Source organism: Brachypodium distachyon, chromosome 3, assembly GCF_000005505.3.
Source record: "Brachypodium distachyon strain Bd21 chromosome 3, Brachypodium_distachyon_v3.0, whole genome shotgun sequence".
NCBI classification, from domain to species: Eukaryota; Viridiplantae; Streptophyta; class Magnoliopsida; order Poales; family Poaceae; genus Brachypodium; species Brachypodium distachyon.
The window spans coordinates 15250716-15273529 of NC_016133.3; the positions used below are offsets into that span (position 1 = coordinate 15250716).

At 44.4% G+C, this 22814-nt stretch overlaps 5 protein-coding genes across 6 annotated transcripts; 2 read left to right on the top strand and 3 right to left on the bottom strand.

Moving 5' to 3' along the window:
* Positions 1-1179: 1179 nt before the first annotated feature.
* Positions 1180-4679, bottom strand: LOC100821625. Of its 2 annotated transcripts, none has more exons than XM_003573453.4 (9): positions 4463-4679; positions 4059-4353; positions 3858-3959; positions 3675-3757; positions 3469-3585; positions 2891-2993; positions 2134-2809; positions 1681-1868; positions 1180-1586 (listed from the first exon to the last, which is right to left on the bottom strand). In XM_003573453.4, the coding sequence occupies exons 1-9, from the start codon at positions 4573-4575 to the stop codon at positions 1491-1493; spliced, it is 1773 nt and encodes a 590-aa protein (XP_003573501.1). In that variant the 5' UTR covers positions 4576-4679; the 3' UTR covers positions 1180-1490. The 2 variants fall into 2 exon arrangements, with proteins under 2 accessions (XP_003573501.1, XP_014756383.1); XM_014900897.2 differs by having other exon boundaries at positions 1180-1589; positions 4463-4677.
* Positions 4680-5188: 509 nt separating this feature from the next.
* Positions 5189-7309, bottom strand: LOC100822347 (uncharacterized protein At1g01500). Its single transcript, XM_003573455.4, has 2 exons — positions 6633-7309; positions 5189-5729 (listed from the first exon to the last, which is right to left on the bottom strand). Exons 1-2 carry the CDS (start codon positions 7131-7133, stop codon positions 5505-5507), a joined length of 726 nt encoding a protein of 241 aa, XP_003573503.1. The 5' UTR covers positions 7134-7309; the 3' UTR covers positions 5189-5504.
* On the top strand, positions 7305-8276 carry LOC100836466. The gene has a single exon (XM_003571444.4). The coding sequence runs from the start codon at positions 7305-7307 to the stop codon at positions 8025-8027; it is 723 nt and encodes a 240-aa protein (XP_003571492.2). The 3' UTR covers positions 8028-8276.
* An 891-nt stretch (positions 8277-9167) lies between these two features.
* On the bottom strand, positions 9168-12281 carry LOC100821943 (small nuclear ribonucleoprotein E). Its single transcript, XM_003573454.4, has 6 exons — positions 12089-12281; positions 11918-11944; positions 11761-11823; positions 9705-9783; positions 9564-9609; positions 9168-9468 (listed from the first exon to the last, which is right to left on the bottom strand). Exons 1-6 carry the CDS (start codon positions 12128-12130, stop codon positions 9459-9461), a joined length of 267 nt encoding a protein of 88 aa, XP_003573502.1. The 5' UTR covers positions 12131-12281; the 3' UTR covers positions 9168-9458.
* A 7531-nt stretch (positions 12282-19812) lies between these two features.
* Positions 19813-22647, top strand: LOC100836777 (myb-related protein Zm38). Its single transcript, XM_014900156.2, has 3 exons — positions 19813-20348; positions 20457-20586; positions 21360-22647. The coding sequence occupies exons 1-3, from the start codon at positions 20216-20218 to the stop codon at positions 22120-22122; spliced, it is 1026 nt and encodes a 341-aa protein (XP_014755642.1). The 5' UTR covers positions 19813-20215; the 3' UTR covers positions 22123-22647.
* Positions 22648-22814: the final 167 nt, after the last annotated feature.

Genomic DNA, 22814 nt, shown 5'->3' on the forward strand with positions numbered 1-22814 from the left:
TCTTGGTCACCTCCACAAGCTCGTGCGCGTCAGCGTCGTCCATGTGAGGAAGGCGGCTGCGGACCCGCTGATCCGTCGCGGGCCCCGACCGCCGCCTCCACCGGCTCGTGCGCGCCGGTGGCTCCACACGGGACTTAATTTGACATTCTGATACAATTTTCTGTTGTTCCGTAGCAACGCACGGGTCTTTTGCTAGTGTCTAATAATATCCTGCAGTACTATACTGTACTTTCTTCTTCTTCTGTCCCAAAATATAGACCCTATTTTGATTTCCCAATTGATATCACTAGATTCATTTTCAAAAGTACCCCGGGGTATATCGTGTTAATTAATGGAGTACGCCTTTGTCGAAAGCCTCATCTTTAACAAAAAAGCTGATATGATTTTACATTATGAAACGGAAGGAGTATTGTGCAAAATTGAATACGGAGACTATGACACCAAGTTCTTCTAAAGCGTCTTACTTGTTTCCGCAAGAAAATGAATTAGTTCACAAAAACAATTTCAAATAAAGTCACCACGAATAGTGCTTGGCTCAAATGGAGTGTCACAATTTACTAATATGCAAGTATATTCATGCAGTAAAAGATGAATCTGCAAGCTGCAACCGAGTAATTAACCAGGGCGAAATAAGCTGCAGGAGTCATTTTGGTAGGTCTTGAAGGATCTGTCAAGTATGCTCAGGCAGGAATTATAGGGTCTGTGCGAGTACTACTTCAAATTTTATTGACTTTAATAAGGAAGGGAACTCGTTGTGCACCTCTGGAGAACAAGACAAAGGAACCAGTGTAGCTTTCCACTAATAAACATCATCGATTCTCAATGGATCTAGAAGCTGAACACCTTGCTGTATAGTTCCAGATAAAACTATTCATGTTTAGTTGGTGTCTCCTGAGGATTGGCCCCTGCTCAACTTCTCCAGAAGCTGAACACCTTGCTGTCACAACTTCTCCAGAGAAGCCAGAACCTCTTTCTTCTAGTACTATCTGGTAGCCTAATCATAATATTTTAAAAATGTTTCAGTATCAATTTTAATATATGATGTTTTCTCCCTTTCTGACTATTTTTTTCCCTTGTTACAGTTGTTATGTGATTTCAGGCTTCCCTTGCCAGTTGCTACTACACTTCTGAGGTAGATGATGAAACCAGACAAGGTTTTAGAAACCTTGAAACATAAACTGAAGCTTAACAGTGTACTCGCATGTGAATCAAGTTAACAATGACACCTTGTTGCCTTCTGAACTCACAAAGTCACAATACATGGTAGGCAGCACAAGCAAGTGTGAGTGTGATGCACCTGAGGTTCCGAGGAATTCAGGTTTCTGACATTGCATTCGGAGATTGTGTACATGTCCTATCATCACTAGTGTATCATCAACTAGTTGCAAAACTTGGATTCACTTCTCCCTGCCAAGTATGGCAGAAACCCGTAAGAGGCATAGACTCAGGATAGATGGCAGCAGATAGTTCTTAGCACCATTTTAGCAGGATCATCTCTTCCCAAAGAAGTGCTCTATCTGAAACTGCCCACCTCTGCCTCCAGCCTTCTGCTGTGCCTTAGGCCACAGTGCTGGAGTCTTGCTATCCTGCTGCAGATTGATGCATGGTTAGATACATGAGGTAAATAAGTTGCTTTTGCTGTCTGACAAGGAAGAACGAGTAGAAACTTGCTGGACTCACCGGGAACCGACCGTGGTCTCTCAGGACTTTCACCTTTCCTCCGCGTCCGTCAGGCCCCACAGCAATCAGATTGCCCTTGTTAGCATTTGCACTTAGGGATCCAGGTGCTGCCATGCCCTTGCACCATTTGCTGACGCCTTTTCTTGCCGCCTCCAGACCATTAGTTCGTGGTGCTTGGAAATCATCATCTGATCGTGGACAAAAATGTGGTTGTTCCATAAGAATGCAGTTTATAAAAGATTGAGAGAAATTGCAAACCATAGATATCCAAAATAATTAGAAATAACCAAAGGGAGTTCTTAACCAGTAATTTTGCACAAAACTCTTCCAAAATTGGCTCCTCATTCCACTAATAAAAACTAACCAGATGTTCTATGTTTTGTCTGTACTGAGATTTATGCAACTTGAATTCAGAAGTTATTTGCTTGAACTGTATGAGAAGTGAGAACTTACCAGAAAGAGAATTTAAATTGTGAATCTGCTGAGGTCCAGTGCCAGAAGCCAGCCTAGTTGCTTGTTTCGAGATGCCACCAATTGTCAGTGTATCTTTCTTCCATGTTGAAGTTGTAACACTCGTGCTTCTCAGAACAGGAAGCTCTTGAAAGTTTTGCAGTTTGGTATTCATTAAGTTACGCTGAAATGTTGATTTTCCAGTCGCCGGTGTGTGTTTCATAAAGGATGTTTCCTCTGCTACATATGAGGAAGACTCACATCCAAATGTTGCGGGTTCTTTGTTACCACGTTCATAATGACTGGACTGATTTCGTGTATCCACAGTATCACCACGATTCCCAAACGGCCTGGCAGAACATCTTATCATGGGGTCATCATCGGCATCTAGGTCTATCACATCTGATATCTTGCAGTCCAAGTTGTCTTTTAAGTTCAGATCGTTGTTAGCTTCAGGGATGAACCGATTCGTGTGTGGATTCTCGTTGTATGGATCCTGCATCACTTCATCAGGCTTCACTTTCTGGCCATATCCAGCGCTTGGGAAAGCATTATTAGTTGTGGTATCTCCTGGATTTGTCTGGTTCAAATCTGCTTTAAATTTCTTTGAAGACCTCAAATCCCTGAGGACAATATTTTCCTTTTCTTCCAGTTCCTTCTGAAGGTCATGTACCTTTGTCTGTTGTTATTTGCACAGGTGAAAATCACTCAGACTAAATGCTTACTTTCAGGAACAGATCTTAAGTTGATATGAGCATACCTTTAACTTACTTATCACCTCCTTGGCCTTCTCAATCCTCTGCTGAGTACGAGTTTCTGATCTTCCTAGCTGATTGCATTGGACCATCAATTCTTTGTAGCTCCTGAAAGAAAAATACATTCATGAAGTCTCAAGTGTTTTGGAGCATGAAATTCATGCTACAGGAAGTGAAAGAATACTCTCTACAAGAGTAGCTTTTCTTTTCTCTCTTTTTCTATGTCTAGCTTCACCAAGTTCAGTAACATTTTCAGTTGTGACAACAACCAATGCATCTATGTTCACCAGAAAGCATCAAAGTTCATCATTTAACAAAAAGATGGTTCTCTGTCTAATTTCTACAAAATTGATTCCAGGACGGCTCATGACTTTATCTGCTAATTCGTTGGATACTAGTACTACCGCTAGACATTAGAGAAACTGTACTCCCTTTAATTTATGTTGAGGACCTCACACTAAAGCAATCAGTCTGGATGAAGAGCTCCCACCATTCAGTTAAATAATGCTTAGGCCTAAACTAGTATGCACAGCAAACATGAAACAACAAGTTTCAAGACAAGCAAATTAAAAAAGAACAATACTTGTTGCGAAGAGCGAGCGATCTCTTCAGAACATCTACTGCATTCTCAAGGTTGCCATGGTTACCCAGCGAAGCCAGCTTGAGGATCTCTTCCTCCTCAAGGTTCATGTCTGTCGACCTAATGAACAAGAGATTAAATTAAGACAAATACATTCAACTCATGAAACACAAATATCTGCAGGCATATTTCAGGTTGAACAAGCATACAGCTTCAGTGCCGCAAGCTCCTTCGCCAGACCGAGGCTCCTCTCCTGCAACCTCCCGCACTCCGCCGTCTTCCTCGACACCTCCTGCCATGAAATTTACCAACACAGTTCAGCAATCCATGGCCAGATACAGAGGGGGGAAAGGAGCCTAAATCTCGCCGACCACCTAAAACAATCAGTTTACCTCTGTTTTCGCATTGAGCAGCTGCTGCAGAAACTCCTTCTCCTTCCTAGCCTTCTCCCCCATCGCCTCCGCCGCCGCCGCCTCCTCCTTCCACCTACGAACCTGAACCAACCAATAAAACCATCAGCGGTCTATCCAAGCAAAATCACAAACCCCGCCACGAGATCCGGCGGATGCGATAGCAGTAACAGGAGGACTGGCCTCGGCGTTGAGCTTCTGGATCCCGTCGCGCTGCTCGTCGAGCGTGCGGCCGAGGGACGCTGCCTTCTGCTCGAGCCGGGCGACCTCGGCGGCGAGCGCCTCCGGGTCGGCCTCCTGCGACGGCGAGGCGGGGGACGCCGCCTGCGTGAGGCACGTGCCGGTGGACTGGAAGAAGAGGCGGGTCGGCGGGTGGGCGCCGCCGCAGGCCGACTTGCAGATGGGGCACGTCCCGCCCTTCTTCGTCTTCCCGCCGCCGGCCCCCACGCTCGGGCAGTACTCCAGCCATTGCTCCAAGCTGCAAACACCCAACAATAATCCTCTCAGTCAGGCAGCCATTAGAAGGGGAGATCGGAAGAATGGGATTTCGGATTGGGGGGGGATTGAAAGGGGAAAGGGCGGAGTACCAGAGGGCGTGGAAGACGTGGCCGCAGGAAGGGATGCAGTGGAGGTGCTGGTCGGAGAGCGGGCGGAGGTCGTCGTAGCAGATGGTGCAGACCGGCCACGCGGCGGCGGTCATGGCGGCGGCGGCTGCATCCACGGAGCGGGGCTCCCCCTTCTTGTGGTTGGCTTCGTGGGAGGGAAACCAAGAGGTTTCGCGTTTCGCCTCGCGGGAGCTTTCGAAACGCAGAGAAAAATTCGTGGCGGGAAGCTTTTGCTTTCGTCTAGTTTTAGGAAACTAAATTACTTCCCGATATTTCGCAGACAAAAGGGCCTACTTTGAAATGTGAAGATTTTGAAAAATCAAAATCTTTATCTAGGAAACTGAATGAACCTGTATATAATAGGAAACATAAATCAGCTGTATACCACTGTAAAAAAACGCCTCTTGTGCAAATGGTTGCTCCAGTTCAGTCCCACAATGTCATCGGCACGAGTTGGAAGTTGAAGGTGTAAAATCAATTTTTTTTTCAATGGCATATGAGGATATGATTTTGCCCAATTTCATACTAATAAATAAGGAAATAAGATCAGTTCACCGCCGGTTCAAACTTTATGTCCAAAGTCCATGTGTGCTTACAAACATGTCAAATGTTCCAAAAATGGACAAAGAATATTTGTTTACCTGGCGATTTATAACTCACACATATAGTTAGTGTCTGAAATAAAACCATACCTCTAACAGTGCTGGCTAACAGAAAAAAAGGTTGTTGCATCTGTATATACACATTATTGCCCAATTCTCAAGTGTATATACAAAAAGGTTGCAGTGAAGCTCCTAACATGCCAATTTTGCCATTTTTCACAATTCCAGGGGAAACCTTCACAACAGTTTACAGAGAGAGGCGAGAGTGACGATGATGTACAGAAGTCAAAAACTCCACAAGGGCAGCAACAAGAAGAACGAATCCAACAACTATACAGCGGTACACTAACAAACATTTAACAACTGATCGTCTCTATACTTGGGGTCTGAGGCCGGGTGTATATGCCTTTGTCGCGAGGGAGTCAGAAGAACCGTCTCTTCAAGGTCCTGGTCGTTGCTTGGTAGGAGCTCATGAGAAGCCCAACACCTATGCCAACGCCAACACAGACTCCCAGGCCAATCCCGACGCCAACTCTGACACCAGCATTGAACCATGTAAGTTGCCCGTCATCATCCTCGGAGTACCAGCCTTCAGGGTATGACCTGGTTCCGATGTTCATGTCATTGTCGTCTTCATCACCCGTAGCCTGTCAAGCAGATCCATATATGAATAATTAACAGGAATTTAGGCGTTCAATAAAAAACAAACTGGGACTCGTCCGAAGCATATTGTTTCAACTGAAGGAAGCGTAAAAGTGCCAAAGCAAAAAGTCAAAGACAACACCAGTAATAGACAGGAGAGCAAATGTCGGAACAATTCGCCATAATTTCTCAGTGTCTTGTAACCTTAAATTGCAATAAAGAAGTCTGATTATCTGAAACAACAAGAAGAACCACAAAACCATGGCACCTAGGACATATGACAGATCTCTTGTACCAGCTTATCAATTACCTGGCATGAATCATGGGAGGAAATGCTATGAAGAACATACATATGAAGAGTGACTGGGAAGTGGACCTAAACTAAGAATGTAATTCTTGATACCAAGTTCCAAAACCTTATGATTTGAGCATGGTAGCAAAGTGAATGCCGTCCTGGTCGCAACATTAGCCAATCTCATAATATAATAACACCATCTTGATCTAATTTTGAAGGACTAAAGTGTCAAGTGTGCACACGGCAAGATTATACAATATGCCACTTGATATGCTCTTTCTAACTCATAATATCCAATATATAATCCTATATTAGCAGAAACAAATCACAGACCATATTAGCCAAGGCAGAAACAAATCACAGACTATATTAGCCAATGCAGAAACAAATCATTCATAGACTTCATAATATGCACCAAAATTCTAAACCAAACCACTACTCCATCCATAACACACGAATTGGAAGAGAAGTCCACACATGTAGAGACCATCAAAGTATGCCTTTGTTGTTGCTACAATTGTTCCTGTATCAAAGCTACTTCCTCTGTAGCCGTGTAGGTCGTCCTAATCAGTAAGATGAAACAGCTAATGTCGTCGAATTTTGATCAGCTCACCATCGAAGTCGCTGATCGTCGGCGAACCAACACGCCAGCAGACTCTTCAGGGGTGGCGAGCCGCAGGGCGCGTGTGAGGACGGCGGGCTCGCCGGCGCAGCACCCGGCAACGTAGACCTCGAAGACAGAGGCTGCGGCGACCGCTCCGGCAGCGGGGGCGCAGTCGATCGCCCAGGCGGCGGGGGAGCCAGCCTTGGCGTCGGGGCACCGCCGAAGGGAGCCCCGGAGGAGCGCGGCGCCGCTATGGTCGGCGACCTCGAAGGCGGCGGTGGGCGGGGGGAGGCGCACGGCGGCAGTGGAGACGTAGGTGGCCTCGCCGGTGGCCGGGTCGCGGCGGTCGAGGCGGAGAGGGAGGGAGGAGGACGGAGAGGCCTCGGCGCCGGCCGGGTGGAGGGCCAGCGCGAGTCGGGGCGGGGCGGCGGCGGCGCCGTGGGGGCAGAGGCGCACGTAGAAGAGGCGGACCTCCAGGCAGCCGCCCGGGTCCGACGGCGGCTGGTCCATCCGCGAGTGCTGTGCGAGGTCGGGAAGGATTGATTGCTTAGGGTTCCGCCATTGCGAGGCTTAAAGGTGGAGAAGTTATTTTTGTGATAGCGAAATGACGAATGTTTAAAGAGGGAGAAATATATAAGTGCGATTAATCCAGATAATTAATCAACGGTTAATCAGTATTTGATGGGCTTGGACCGGGCCGGGCCGGTCTGGGGTTACATGGGCCGATTCGACGACTATGGTATTATACGCAGTGGAGGAAGAGGCGAGGAAAGCGATATCTCCACGGGGAGACGGAACTCCGAATCGACGATGAGCGGCGGGCGGAAGCCGGCGGGGGAGGAGGCGGAGGTGGAGGCGCTGCTGCGGGCGGCGCAGGACGCCGTGCTGCTCAAGCTCCAGGCCAATTCCCATCTCGTCTCCTCCTCCACCGCCTCGAACCTTCCCCCTCCTCTCGACTCCGCGCCCGGTGCCCTCGACGACGACCTCGCCCGCCGCTTCGAAGCGCTCAAGACCCGCCCGCCCGTGCCGGCGAAGCAGCCCGCCGCCGGCATGGACGAGGCAGAGGCGCGGTTCGCGGCGCTGAAGGGCGCGCCGGCGGCGGTTGGCCCGGAGAGGGTTTGGCTGGAGGATCTGGGAGATGGGGAATCGGAAGACGAGGTGGAGAAGGTGATGCGGTGGGCCATGGATGCCGCGCGGCTCGACGTCGCCACTGCCGGCACCGGCGGCGCCACCACTGGCGACGGCCGCACCGAGGGGAAGGAGGAGGAGCAAGAGGACGACAAAAGCAGCGTCAGTAGTAGTGAGGAAGAGGAGGAAGAGGAGAGGCTGGAACTGGAGATGGAGAAGAAGAGGAAGGAGATGATGAGCAAGAACAAGTCCAAGAACAGGTGGTTCTTCTTTTGATTCATCAACGATCTTCACAGGCAAACACTCCCACCCAGCCAGCCAAGTTTATAAACTAGCATTTGCAATTGATGTTTCCGTTCTTATGTGACTGTCTAATGATGAACATGGGACTTGCAAGTGTTTAGGAGTACAGTTTGGTAAACTTGTGCAGTTGCAACTGATACATATATCTCCAAATTTGAGATCAATCGTAGCACTTTGCAATACAACATGTCAAGAATGATAAACTTGTTGATTCAGGAGTAACTTCACATCTAATAAGAGTTTCAGTGATTAATTGGGAAACGATTGGAGCCCTCTTTTCCCTCCCCTGCTCCTTACAATCTCTTTCCCGTCCATCTACATCTCTTGGGTCTCTCCTCTTTTGCTCACGAGGTCCAAACTCGAGGATGTTATACATCACAACAGGACCGCCTTCCATTTCCTCATCAGCGACGAGAATCTCGTGGAGTTCATGTGCTTGTTCCAAGAAGATGGCCGGGTCCAGCGGCTCCTCCGCCACCGGAGGGAGCCGGGCATCGACTACAAAGCCAACGCACGCTGCCTCGTCAAGTCCTGCAGAGATCTGTGCCTATGGCCGTCGGGTTCATCACCCTTCATCCCCCAAAAGATGAATATCTTGGAGCTCATAAGCTTGGCCTCCAGCCCTCCACAGCAGAGCTTGCATCCATGGGCTCCACAGTGAAGCTCGAGTCAGAGTTCGACAGTTTCACTTTCACCCATCAATGAGGTCAGGAAGATGGTGCACAAGGGTGGATGGAGCTAGGCTAGCCCGATCCGGATCTAAGTCGGATTCGTGGCTGACGATCCTTAAGGGTGAAGGCTGGTGCCTCCGTTGTTGACGGTGAGAGGTTAGTCAATCTGAAACTTTTGATGCTATGAATGTTGTTTCAACATGCTACAAAAACGCGTAGGTTGTTTGTTGCGGATGCATGATCTAGATGTTGTACTTATTATGGAGTCTTGAAACGATAATGCTTCAACAATGTCATAACATACAAGAAAAATGTTGAGGCCTTTGTGGGTTCAAACATCATACCCCTTAGGATCATGACTTGGGTCAGATCAGATGGCTGAGGCAAGGCTGATCCTTTGCTGCAAGAGAAATGACTCCTCAGATGATCAATGATGAGTGTGTGCAGAAACAGATGGCGGTTAGAACTGAGAGCCAACAACTAACAAGTCAGCACGGCAGTCTGTTCATGTTAATCTTACACACATGTGCGCACCACATTATCCCAACAACATGCACAAAATCTCAAATCGCAGAATGTACTACTGAGTTCATAGGTAGCTCATAGCCGTTACATATCCTCAGTGACCCACAATGACGAGCTACATATTGCATTCCAGCCTGGATGGAGCAAGTTATCAAAGGAATGCTCAACGTAAAGCACCAGAATGCCAGCCATCCTATGGGAAGAAGCTTCACTTGCCACTGCAAAATAGTTGGGATTGAAAATTTAGAGGTGTTGTCACTTGCGATTACAAGACCAGAATATGGGGGAAATGGTTAATGATTCTTTCACTTACGTGTTCATCATCAGAGTTATGTTGTCACCTTTCAAGAGTATCCTTCCTGCCAAAAAAAATCCAACAGAAGTATTAGAAAGAGCTTATGGAATAATGTTATTCCTACTGCTCATGATGAAGTCTTGTTGCAGATGTACTAACCCAATGATTTCCTGGTGTTCTTCTTAACGTTGATTTCCTCAGCATCCTCAAGAACTAAGTTCATGTACTCATCAAACCCCTGCAGAGCACACAGCCAGTGTAAAAGCTCAGGCATTACTCGATAGGAGCCAAATAAAGCATGTATGCACTACGTACACAAAGCATTCAAAGTAAATCGTGCTCCCTCAAACAATACAATGTCATCAAATTACAAAACGCCATCTCTTCTAGAAAAACAAATTCGTACTTAGTAACATACAAACATGTATAATCCATTATACCCACACTGCACTGGCAAATAATTTCTTAGCACATCGCATCAGTAAAAACCACGTGCCAATTTCATTTCACACAAATGATTAATGGAAAACCAAGAAAAGCACCAGTGTCAAATATTTTCCAACAGTAAGCAAAAGTAATATTTTGTTTCTTCAGAAGGCTCAAAAGCAAAAGTTTAAGAAACCAATGAGGATTGAGGCATATGGCAGAAAAAAGTACAGACACAATAGTATAAAACTTGTGATCATTATTAGCTAACAAAGATCTTCAGGGCAAATTCTAAACCTATTTTTTTGTATAAATATTTTGACAATGCAATTCAAACTTGGCAAGAAATGCACACATAACATGAGCAACATAACCGCACCACATGGTAACCAGTTCCCAAATTCAAAACTTAACACGGTCTTTATCACGTATCAGTAAACCATGCCACGGCAAAAACAACAAAACACAAGGTTAGCCTAATGCACTAGGCAGCAACCTATGCTTTAGCTCTAGAAAACGTGAAGGGTGAAGAACTAATAGAATGCTATTTAAGGGCATTTTAGGGTCCTGGAGCTTTACTTAGATGTCCAGACACCATTGAAAACATGACCATACAAATAATACTAGCTAGCAAAAAGAGGAAATCTATATGAAGTCATAACAGTTCAGGTCTAGGGTGGTCCAATCATAAAAGACATGAAGACCCAATTGAGAGTTCACAGAAAATCATAAACATTTGGCCAACAGTTAGTTACAAAGGAAAAGTCCTCAACTTAAAGCAAAGTTATTTCCAGTTTAGAAAAATTGTAGTATCAGAGATGGAGTGGGCACACTTGTGGTTAGTGTTCATCACCAACCCTCTCTTTCCTAGTCTCGATTGCAATCAAATTACAATAAATCTACACCCCCGAGCTTCCATACTGAAAAAAAAAATCCATGAACCCTAAAGTTACACACCCGGAAAGCATCTTCTAGATTACAGTATCTAATCAGATATTATGGTCATGTTCTCAATGTAAAAATTGATAATATTCTTAATTATCATTAATAATATTCTTAAATATCGTTGGTTTCATGAGGGGAACAAAAAACCTGGATAACTATGCCATGATTCTAAAGCTCAGAATTCAGATTAGTTTTGGTTTTACAAACTTCATACATGGCCTACACTGGAAAAGAAATGCTTGATACTATATTATGTCAGTAAGACCACACAAGAGAAACAGGTTTAAACCCTGACATAATAGCAAGCTATTCAGAGAAAACAGGCGCACGCTCTCAGAGTTTCAGCCATCAAGACTTTTGTTGTCATAGAACTAAGAAAAGCAAGTCTATTCCTAAATGCTATACATAAGCAGTACCATTTTGAAGAGATCCTAAGGTGATAATTGACATGTCTAAGGGCAGCTGGCAAGCTTACATTTCAGACCCTTCAAGTGTGCATGTCATGCCTTTTCGCTTGCATTAATAACTTACTGGGCATGTGGAATTTTCAAATATATTTACCGATTTTTTAGAGAAACATCAATGCATCTGCAATGTTGGGTTTAAACAAAAACAGACTCAGAGATGTGATGTGCTAACTAAAGCAGTGTTTCTCTTATTGTTTACAAGTATAAAAAACAATGTATCCTTGTTTCGGTTATTTAGGGGGGGTTCAGGTGCTCAGCTAAGATGATTTTCATTCAAATTCTACATGGTAAACACAGCTATCATACAGTCATACGCAGGGAGAGGTGATGGCTAAGACTAAATTTTGCAAATCTAAGCAATCGGTGGAGCAACTCACGATGATACGACCCTCAATCCGGAGGTCCTTCTGCTCGAACAGCCAGATCTGGATGCGCGCTTTCTGCACCACAAAATTAGAACTACTATCAGTTCAAGCCAAACCATCAAAGAAAACTAATTGATTAGAAGAAAAAAATCCCCCAATCGACACTTACGCTCTGGAGGAACCGGAAGATGAGATTCTGCCGTCGCGCACCAACCAAGGAAGGGGTTCGCCGGCCATCGCAACCAACAAGGAAACAGGGGCACCAAAACGTTAGGAAAATATACGAAACGAAAAAACAGAGAGCATATGAGAGGAGAAGGATGGGATAGTGGAAGCGTACGATGGGCTGGGTCATGATACGCTGGACCTTGGTGGACGCCATGGCTGCTGCGGCCGGAGTTCCTCTGACGGCGACGACGACGGCTGGAAGTATCTAGAAGCTTCCGGAGGGAGGAGGCGCCGAAAACCCTAGATAAGAAGCGACGAGGAGGAGAGGAGAGACGGCGGAGTTAAGTTTTCGCAGGGCAGGGAACGATGACGACTGCGGGGAGGCGGGCGGGTGGGTGTGCCTCGAGATTCGTGCGATCTCGGGCCCATCTGTGGAAGGGGCCGTTCGGGCTGGGCCGTGATGCGGCTGGGCTGGACTGGGCTCCGCTCCGCTCGGCTCTGGCTGGACGTTGTTGATGCTTGTGCTACCGCGGCCGGATCTTAAGCCCCTTTCTGTTTCTCAAGACTCGAGGAAAAGAAAAAAGGCCCTTTTCCCCTCAAAAAAAGAAAGAAAAGAAAAACAGCCCTTTCTATTTGAGCTCTGCACATAGCTTAAAGGGAAATGAAATAAATGCCTGATGCAAATAATAATAACAGTACGGTTAAAAAAATAGTACTGCCAGTATTCTAAAATAGATTGTTTTTCTATAAATAGTGCAGTTGGTTTTTCTCAAACTTTGACTATATATTGTTGTAGAAGATAGGCATTACTGAGATTGTCAAATGAAGATAAGACTATTAGATTTGTCATGTGAAATTTCAAAAAACTGTGAAGTTTTTATCTTGGACCATATCCATGTCGAACATCCTCCTTGGTTTCGCTAATGACATCCGGGTTCTTCGACTCAGTTTCTTTTCTTTTGCAACTCCTTGGTGTCACTAGTGAAATTGGGGCAGAACTCCCTTTTGTCAAGAAAGTTTGTGATTTGCATAACGGTTATTGTCGAAAGACAAGTTAGAGACAACGCATTGTACAATTTGTTCCTTGATTTGTCTTTGCTGATGCGAAAGCCGGTCTGAGACAGCAGTAGTCTCTACCATCGTACATGCACAGCGAAGGCCGAAGGCCCTCGTTCATATGAAAGATGGCTTTCCAGGACCCTGCCTTTTTGGTACACAGTGTGTGTCTCTCAACTTTCTTGATAAAAAGCTTGAAAAAAGTATATATCCACACTGTTTAGCTGGGCTTAACAGTCAAGATCATTTGCAGAAGAAGCTGTGTCGTGTTGTACATGCTCATACCCACGAGAACCAATGCTGTTATTTGACATGGATGGTATATGTTGGCATGTAGTAATTATTAACCTTGATTTGTCAATTGTCAGTGTGGACATGTACATGGATGCCGTCAGTGTTAATTGTGAATGATGTGAAGCCCCACTTAACACCTATCACTTAAAAATCCTTGCTTGCAGCTTAGGGGATCAGCAAAGCTCCTTCATCTATGCTAGCAGCTACAGGAATCCATGTGCCCCTTGCACAGTTGTCACCAGTCGCTATAAGCATCTATCAGCAGTGTCTGCCTTTCTGTGTGTGATAGGCAATTCATTGATTAATGAAGCCCCAGTAAGATGCTGATCTTTCATGACGATGAGATCGTTGAGATTGGCATATGGAGTTTATTTATGCTCGGAAACGGTGAACGAAAGAATAAGTTAACCGCTACATTTCATCGACGTAAACTGACCAAGAGGCCTCTACGTTATTTTGGATCATAGTTTATTTTCTCACATTTCTTTGTAAATGAAATGAGGCAGAACTCTTATTTACCCTTTTTTAAGAAAAATAGAATAGAGTCTCTAATAAGAAATTAAATTTTTATGTATGAATTGAGTGATTGATTGGTAGTGTCCTAGCTAGCAGTGGAGGGCCACATGGCCACATTGCCCTAAGGGGAAGCTGCAAGGAGAGCCCCAATGGTGCCAAATGGGACCAAGCAAAGGAGGAGGAGTGAGGACTGCACTACAAGAAAGGGTGACATCTTAACCATTCTGGACTAGCTTAGCCTAACCAACCATTGAGACAGAGCACTAAGCACAGTGTATGACCAAAGGATCCAGCAGCTCAAATTAATTTAGTTCCTTGCAATATCTTTTCTAAGGAAACATTGGCTACTGGCTATATCCCTGTAGGCCCCTCGGCCTCAATAGTGCTTAGGGTGTTGCTCCTTCCTCAAGCTATGTGCTAATCATTTCGCAATCTGCTTTGACAAAAAGGTCCCTGATTGCTACAGTGGTCCCCCTAAATCAAACACTCTGATGGGCCTAATTAACCATAATCCCCTTTAGTTCAGTCCGCTAATTGTGCCGCTCAAGGTAAGTATTAGAAATTAGTGGCAATTTTTTAAAACTGAGGCTGCTCGCACTATATACTATTAAGGCCATGTATTCAGGTGTCGGTGCTTTAGTGCTTCAGGGATCAAGTGTTTTCCAATTCTCGCGGAAATTAAACTATTTCATACAAAATTATTATAGATCCATGTGGAAGCCGCATTTAGGCGGTCCAATCTTCCCACAGCGCCTAGAATCCATTTCATATACTCCCTCCGATCCATAATAAGTGTCTTTGACTTAGTACAAATTTATTATAAAGATGTACTAAGTCAAAGACACTTATTATGGATCGGAAGGAGTATCATGGAAACAGAGATACCAATTTCTAAAAATTTGATTTACTCTGAAAAAAATGTATGATGAACTAATCTGTTCAATGTGATCCCTTAATGTGTGAGAATGAGGTTTCATCTCAGGCTCTACTTTACGGAGTTGGACTCAACCAGAACGAAGGTAAAGTCTGTTTACTCATTTCGCCACTCATTTCACCATGGCTGGATTGCTATCCATCTAAGCAAAAATGGAAGCAGAAAGAGAGGTGAGAGCTTGAGCTTCTCACATCAGAGATGGTGAGTAATTAGCCTCAACCATCAAATCAGTCATACATCCATGGCTCTCTAGCTAGTCCTGTGCCGTAGAAAAACGTTATTGGCGCATCAATAACTAACATAAGTAATAATAATTACACGCTAGTAGCTGTACTTTGCGACATTGACCTGTTAACACACACATACCCATGAACACTATGTTGGTCCTCGTCGTGCCACTGATCTTTCCCTTTGTAGAAGCACTGAACCACTGGCAACTAGGCAGACTAAGTTCATCACATCCTAAAATGTTGAGGACAAAAATGGAAGTGATTTCGATGAAATATAATTGTGCTATTTACATTTGAAAATAAAATCTAAATAGCTTTGTTGTATATTCGCGAGAAGTTTTCAGAAGGTTGACTGCGGGCATCCTAAAGTTAACGACATCTAAAACAGAATGCAGAGGAGGTAACTTACTTGATGTAGGTCACAGAGTAACCTGAAAGTAATGATATGTAGTTGGAGATAGCTTGCAAAAGAAGAACAGTAATATTAAGCCGCTAATGCAAGATGACACCCAATTTTTTTTATTTGAAAGCAACAACTGAACATGTTGGCCAGTTGTTTCTAGCTTCCTCTGAAAATCCATGCACCAATTGATCAGACCATGAAGCTAGCTTATCTGTCACGTGTGCAACCCACATATTCAAAAAACAAAAATGTGTTGGAGACAGAAAAAAATCAAAAGGTTTTTGACCACATGCTGCCATTGCCTGTCTTTCTGGTGAAGGGCCCTTCTCATCAATTTTCTGGCCTTTTAACTAATTGCCAGTAGATCCTATTATATAGACAATAAAATTTGCTTTGTTCCTACTTCATCTTTCTCTCTCTCTCATTCTTCGATTTGTTAGAGAACAACCTGGTTGAACTAAAACTGATGCTTCACCCAACTGATCAGGTATGAACCCCTTTTTGTCACATATTGGACAAAATTTTAACAAGATGCCACAAACCCATCGAAGTAATTAACTGAGTTCTCAAATAACCACCAAGAGAACAACAAATCCATCCAGGAGTAATTAATTAACTATTTTCTCAAATAACGACCGAGAAAACTACAATCTAGCTTCTTTCTTATGACAGACCACATGCATTCATCATGCAGTAGCAATAGGCCAAATTCAGACTACCACCTCAAGTTAACTAACAACATCTACATCTCACCCCAAATTTAAAACCCTAGCGCAATTTTCCACTGTGCCTACTCGAAAAGTCGAAATTAACCGATCTGTGTGCAGTTACCGTGATCCAAACAGATATATTTTTTCTGTTGGAAAACTCTTTCCCTTCCATTTATTGGTTTCAAACAGAGGCATAAATAAATCTGTTAAAAAACAGTTCGGAGACTTCATAGATTCAGAGACACAGCACTGATGTGTAACTTCCATGAACTCGTAAAGCTCCATGTACTACTTGCCTTTCAGTTAGTTGCCTACGGATGTAGATGTAGATGGAGCATGATGTATCTACCTGCACTTTGTTTCTTCTTCAGCCCAATTAATTGCTCTCATTGGTTCTTGGAGATTTAGTTATGGGTGATACCTACATCAATCTACGTTGAATGAATCTGCAGGGGATTATTTCTATTGATAATCATTATACATATTCTCCTCAAGATTTCAGACAAGGATTCTGAGAATAAATTCAGAGACAAGTTATACCGAATTAATGCTGTGGGCCTGGATGCACAGTGACGAGCAAGGAACTGCGATGAAGCGTCGCGCGTACCGTGGACAGCGCCGGGGCTGGGGACTGCGACGGTGACCGGCGTCGGAGATGGGCCAGTGGCGACGACGTCGGAGGTACATGATTGAGAGAGAGGGAGAGGGATGAACAAATGAGAAAAAGGACCAGCAGAAGGGGACCAAAGATTGCCTTTTTTTTGGACCCCAACATATCATCTTCTGCTTCCTGTTAACTGTTAAGATCAAGATTTCCATAGTTTCAGAAGAAAAAAAAAGAGATCAAGATTTTCCATGACAATGCAAAATGTAGCTGGGTCTGTCTCTGTCCTGCATTTTCTGAATATATCTTCTTCTATTTTCATTTTATGATGAATCAAGATGAGTGAATACTACTTCATCGTATACTAAGTCTTGGATCAATTGGTGGTGTGTATCTGAACTTTTTTCAGAACATTTGGTCAAATGATTTAGCGATTAGTATGACACAAACAAGAGCTTAACTATGATGATCTAGCTAGCTAGGCAGCAAGAGCTAGGCAAAAGAAGAAAGCTCATGCGGTTGTTTTGCTTTGGACAATGGCAATTAGGAGGAGACGTCTTATGTTTCTTATCAGACAGAGATGGATTAAGATCCTGTGGAGTTTGCTTAGGACTGGGTGAAATTCTTCTTCTCTTTCAGTTAGCTCGAGCAGAGATCTCTGATTTGAACAAAGCTGTTTCCCGCAAATTTTCAGTCTGAGGCATTGCATTTCGATTGGCGATCGGTTCTTTATTTACCTGTAAAACCCGGTGCAAATCAAGGCTGACAGGGTGCCAGAAAATTAGTTCAGTTGCATTGCACAACCAATTAAACATTGTTCGTCGGAGCAGAACAGATCAGAAAGTGCATTATGCATGCTCTGTCAGACTCTATCAGTACAAGATCAATCAATTAATTAATCGCTTTGATCAATAATTCCTCAACAGTGCCACCTACTGCCTCTACAGCTCAAGGTATATTGATCCAAGAACGATTGAGCACACGACGCATAATCAAAGCAAAAAAAAAGTTAGTAAGTCAGAAATTAATTAAATTAGGAAAGTAAAATAGTTGAAAGGAATTGGCCGGCCAGCAGTGAGAGAGGGATCACTGTGCGTCAATCAGTGAGATATCGTATGGGGGACAATCTTGCTTTTGGCTGCAACGGGTGGATCGATTGGAACTGCTGGGGAGATGAACCCATCGATCGAGCGGTCGAGATCGTATATATACAGTACTTTGATATGAGGTCTATGGTTGGAAGGAGGAGATTTGAAGGGGACTTCTCCTTTCTGCTGTCCACATGCACCATCGTCATTCATGTCCATCTCCGACCGGCGACACGCCGTAGCTGCTTGTCCTGGCAGCTAGCTGCATGCTGCCGCCAACGGGTGTGTCGCTGACATGTGGGGCCCTCGTCCCAGGGAGAGGAAGGGGGTAGCTTGATCTCAACTTGTCATGCTGATTACAATTTACAGTACTGCTGCGTGAGAACAATTTGGGCATCTTTGATTCGTAGGAAGAATGGTGAAAAACATAGTAATGGGATATTTTCCTTTCTTCCTTCAGTCAAAAACAGGAAATTTTGCTTTGGTGACATTATTCATCCATTTGATTCAAAGAAACGAAGGAAAGGGAACATGTGCATGAGAAATTTTGTGTCATCTCAGCCTCAAAGGAAAAACACAGGATTTTTATAATCCATCTAGATTTTTTTTTGCTTTCCTTTGCATCTAAACAAAACAAGAGTGTTTAGTGACACGATAAGAATAGAACTTTATTTTTTTCTTCCACTTTGTACCCCATTTATTATTTTATACTTTATACCCGATTCAAGTTGTCTTGAACCATGACCATGAAGACCTAATGGTACGGTGGTTTCTTGTGATGGAATCAGTCCACTCAGGTTCAAGTTCTAAACTTGATATGGATGTTCACATTTACCTGATTTTATTACATGATTTACATATTCATTCAGTGGTAGATGACTTATCCATCAATAACGAGTAGCATGTGGTGACTTCTCTAGTCTCTCAACATTTGTTGGCTCAATCTCTCAAAAATACTCATAGGACCTAGATTGAGCACAAATAGACAAATATAGTTGTACAAAGCGGAAAATAGTACAAACAGCGGGTGTATAAAATGATCAAAAAATTAAATAGGATACTAGCTTTATGTCAATTTTTGGACACTAGCCCAGATCGGGTACAAATAGATTCTACTCCTTTTTATCGAAGAAATATGGATGTGATTAGTCTTGTGTAGCCATTATGACAACTAAGATCGATGATGCATACGTACATACAAATAAAATTCGAATGCCAACAGGACGTATACATCGGCGTTTCACTTCAGCGGCAAAAAAAGTAGTCTGGCTTTGATAGATCGAATCCAACATCAAGATCACACACACACACACACACACACACGCCCTATGTACCAAACTTCACATTTGCTAGCTAACTACCAACAAGAGACAGCACCCACACACACACACATGCTTTAATTTTTCTTCCAATTGACAACAACATGGATCAAACAAGACATGCATGCATGCATGCATGCATGATATATACATCAGGCATGATGCTTAATTCATACTAGTAGCATCTCTGCCACTTGACAATAATCTTAATTAATTTATATGATATGATATATCTCATGCGTGTGTGTATAGCATATCAGTGTATATGTAGATTAATTTGTGCTAATTAGTTAGTTATGGTCGTGCTAAGATACCATGCTTGATTCGTACACATGTACCATTACTAGTATATACACACTTGTCAAGATGATTGCATCTGCCAATGCATTCTCTCGAGCTATATATAGTAGCTAATGTGGCAATAGACAATTGTATAGTACTCTAGTGATCAGTGATTAGTAAGCAAGCCATTAATTAATTGATTAATTAACCCGGCCTCTTTGGGTTCGATGCCATGTCGCTGTATGGTTAGATGGAAAGCACCAACAAAAGGGGTAGGCCCCCTCATCACACAAGGCAAGGAAAAAATTGCACAGGGGGGAAGTGTCATGGTGATGCCTTTGCACATTTGCATGTCTTGAATTAATTATTGAGGAATATTCCTCAGGAAGCAAAGCAAAGCATGCATGAAGAGACTAACCATATATATCAATAAATTATAATTCGATAAATTGTTTAGCAGAAGAGTGAAGAGGGCAGAAGCTAGCTAGAGCTAGAAGAGGAAGGAAGGGGCCAAGGCAATGGGAGAGGCTCTCATATTAAAAAGGGGGCTAAACACTAACCAGCCATTTGCATGCTCTCTCCATAGACCATCCTTCCTTTTCCTTTCATCAATTCCTCCCTTCCATATATGCAGGCTATGTCATCTGCTTGCTTATAACTACTACTAGTAGCTAGCTAGCACAATAAGGAGATATATATATAGTTCATAGGTAACACCAAACTTAGCTACAAGGTGAAATTGCATCACTGAGAGGGAGCTATCTTGTCTGCATTTGCATTGCATTGCAGTGGTGATCGATTAACTAGCACTGAACAGTCGGTGAGTGATCATCATCTAGGTAGAGCTAGAGATCAGTGCATGCATGGGGCATCACTCTTGCTGCAACCAGCAGAAGGTGAAGAGGGGGCTGTGGTCTCCCGAGGAGGACGAGAAGCTGGTCAGGTACATCACCACCCATGGCTACGGCTGCTGGAGCGAGGTCCCCGAGAAAGCCGGTAAGTGCGCCTTTTTGACATCCGATCTGATTTATGTCTATACAATTCGCATCATCTAGCTTACAAATGAAAATGTAATAATGTGAATAAAATCATAAATGAATGTAGGGTTGCAGCGGTGTGGGAAGAGCTGCCGGCTGCGGTGGATCAACTACCTTCGGCCGGACATCCGGCGAGGCCGCTTCACGCCGGAGGAGGAGAAGCTCATCATCAGCCTACACGCTATTGTAGGCAACAGGTAGGCCTAGCTAGTTCTCTTCGATCGATCTTTAATTGTTTAATCCCCCTTCCTGCATTGGCATGCATGTTGTTAAATTCATCCTAATATACATATTGCTCTTAATTATTTAATTAATTGTTCTGTTAAATTTAAATAATTATTTTACTCCTCCTCCCATGATACACAGCTGATCTCTAGCTTAAATTTCCCTCCTCCTCGATGATCAGCACAGTTGGTTTAATATCCATCCTGTCGATCGGTCGATCCATCACCTCAATTCGTTTTCATTTTATTATGGTGACAGCATTGACTAATTGTGCCAGCAGCAATGTTTACCCACAGATGATGATAAAAGCACACTGATTCGAAATCTCATAACCAAAAAGGGTGATGTGAAGTGTACTACCGGCCGGCCGGCCGGGATCGATCATGCATATGTGGCTAGCTACAAACTGCTTAATTGCTGTCTGCAGCTAGGTCATGCATCTGTCAGCGTGACGTCACACCCGACAAATGGCGTCGCATGTACCAAGCCGTCGTTGTCTGCCTGTTAAAAACTTGAACACGACTATACCCCCATAACAACGACAAATCCTATACGTACTTACTACAAAGTGTAGCTATATGTATATAGGGTTTTGCTTCCAAAGTAACCCAAAAAAAAAAGTGTGCGGCACACACCTAGCTAAATGGTTGCATTGACCTAAAAAAATTGTACTCCCTCGTCCAACAAAAAATGTCATATGACATAAGCTTAATTGATTGGTGATCTGATTTATGGATCTCTGCAGGTGGGCCCACATTGCCAGCCACTTGCCGGGTCGGACCGACAACGAGATCAAGAACTACTGGAACTCGTGGATCAAGAAGAAGATACGCAAGCACGTGCCGGCGCCGCCGGCTTCGATCTCGCCCACGACGGCGAGCCCTCCAAACAGCCTAATCGCAGCTCCTCCATGCACCGGCAGCACGGGGACGTCATCGGTCGCTGGCGGCGCCAACCACCGCCGGCCGCTGCAGCACCCGACGTTCAGCTGCACCGCCGACGAAGACGAGCAGCACCATCTGCAGCTCGACGCCTTCATGGGCCCCCAGGCCCAGGCCCAGCAGAGCATCGTAAGCTGCGGCAGGGACGAGGGCTCTCCTCCGGGAGGAGCAACAATGGCGGCGGCACCGCCCCCGCTCTTCATGTTCGACACATCCGGGCCGTTGTTCGCGACGACCCCGGCGCAGGAGCACCCGTTCATCTCGAGCTTCACGGCGGCGATGGCGGAGGGAGGATGCTACGGCCTGCAGCTGCCTCCCCTCGTCGACGGCATGGGCGCCATGGCCATGGACGACCACTGCAGATACGAAATCGTCGAGGAGCAGAAGCAGCAGCAGCAGCGGCGGCGGCCGGAGCCGGAGCTGGAGCTGGAGCTGGAGGAGGAGCGGTGGGTGGACGACGAGCAGCTGCTGATGTGGCATGACGTCCACGATGAACTAACCACCACGCCCTCGTCCAACCTGCAAAGTGATCATCACTCCTCCCTCCTTTTTATGGGGCCTAATTAACTGATTAACGCCATCTTCTTCCTCTCATCCAAGTTAAAACCCACATATGCATGCATATATGCATGCTTTTGCTAGCTTCTTCCTCTCCATGATCCAAAACCATATCTCTCTCACAAATCTCTCTAGCTCACAAACATATTACACATATATACCTGATCTCTGATCTCTCTGTCTATACATGAAATAACGAGGCTCTGGCTCCATCGGTCCGATACTCCAATCCGATCGACCAAGGCGCCCCGTCGCGTAAATTATTGTGTTGAGTTTTGCGGTTTTTTCTCGATCGATCAATTTTTTTGTTTCTGTTTTTCCTTTTTTGGTTTGTGGACTGAGGAGTGTAAAGACATTTTGTGTGTTAATTGGGTTTTTGTAAAGAGATTAATTGCGTGCGTGCATGCGCGTGCATGCTTTAATGCGTGGTTGCATTGCATGCATGCCATGGCATGACAACACTGGTGTGTAATTTGATTGATGTATACAAAGTGAATTTATTAATAATAATAAACCAAGAATGAAGAAAGTTAAGAGGATCGAGCCAGCTAGCATGCTCCTGCATGCCCCCCCCCCCCCCCCCCAATCTGCCTTTAAATTGATTTGGTGCATGCATGCATGCTATTCTATTCATATATATGTCATTTTAATTTGATTTTTCACGAAATGAGAAGAGAGAGATCAAATTTTACAACACTAGC

Coding starts and splice junctions, on each gene's coding strand:
- LOC100821943 (XM_003573454.4), bottom strand. CDS start 12,130: ATGGCGTCCACCAAGGTCCAGCGTATCATGACCCAGCCCATC. Junction 11,824..11,917: donor TCTTCCGGTTCCTCCAGAGC/GTAAGTGTCGAT, acceptor TTTGTGGTGCAG/AAAGCGCGCATCCAGATCTG. Junction 9,784..11,760: donor GGATTGAGGGTCGTATCATC/GTGAGTTGCTCC, acceptor TGTGCTCTGCAG/GGGTTTGATGAGTACATGAA.
- LOC100836777 (XM_014900156.2), top strand. CDS start 20,216: ATGGGGCATCACTCTTGCTGCAACCAGCAGAAGGTGAAGAGGGGGCTG. Junction 20,349..20,456: donor CGAGGTCCCCGAGAAAGCCG/GTAAGTGCGCCT, acceptor AAATGAATGTAG/GGTTGCAGCGGTGTGGGAAG. Junction 20,587..21,359: donor CACGCTATTGTAGGCAACAG/GTAGGCCTAGCT, acceptor GGATCTCTGCAG/GTGGGCCCACATTGCCAGCC.
- LOC100836466 (XM_003571444.4), top strand. CDS start 7,305: ATGGGCTTGGACCGGGCCGGGCCGGTCTGGGGTTACATGGGCCGATTC.
- LOC100822347 (XM_003573455.4), bottom strand. CDS start 7,133: ATGGACCAGCCGCCGTCGGACCCGGGCGGCTGCCTGGAGGTCCGCCTC. Junction 5,730..6,632: donor GACGATCAGCGACTTCGATG/GTGAGCTGATCA, acceptor TCTGCTTGACAG/GCTACGGGTGATGAAGACGA.
- LOC100821625 (XM_014900897.2), bottom strand. CDS start 4,575: ATGACCGCCGCCGCGTGGCCGGTCTGCACCATCTGCTACGACGACCTC. Junction 4,354..4,462: donor CACGTCTTCCACGCCCTCTG/GTACTCCGCCCT, acceptor GGGTGTTTGCAG/CTTGGAGCAATGGCTGGAGT. Junction 3,758..3,857: donor TGCTCAATGCGAAAACAGAG/GTAAACTGATTG, acceptor ATTTCATGGCAG/GAGGTGTCGAGGAAGACGGC.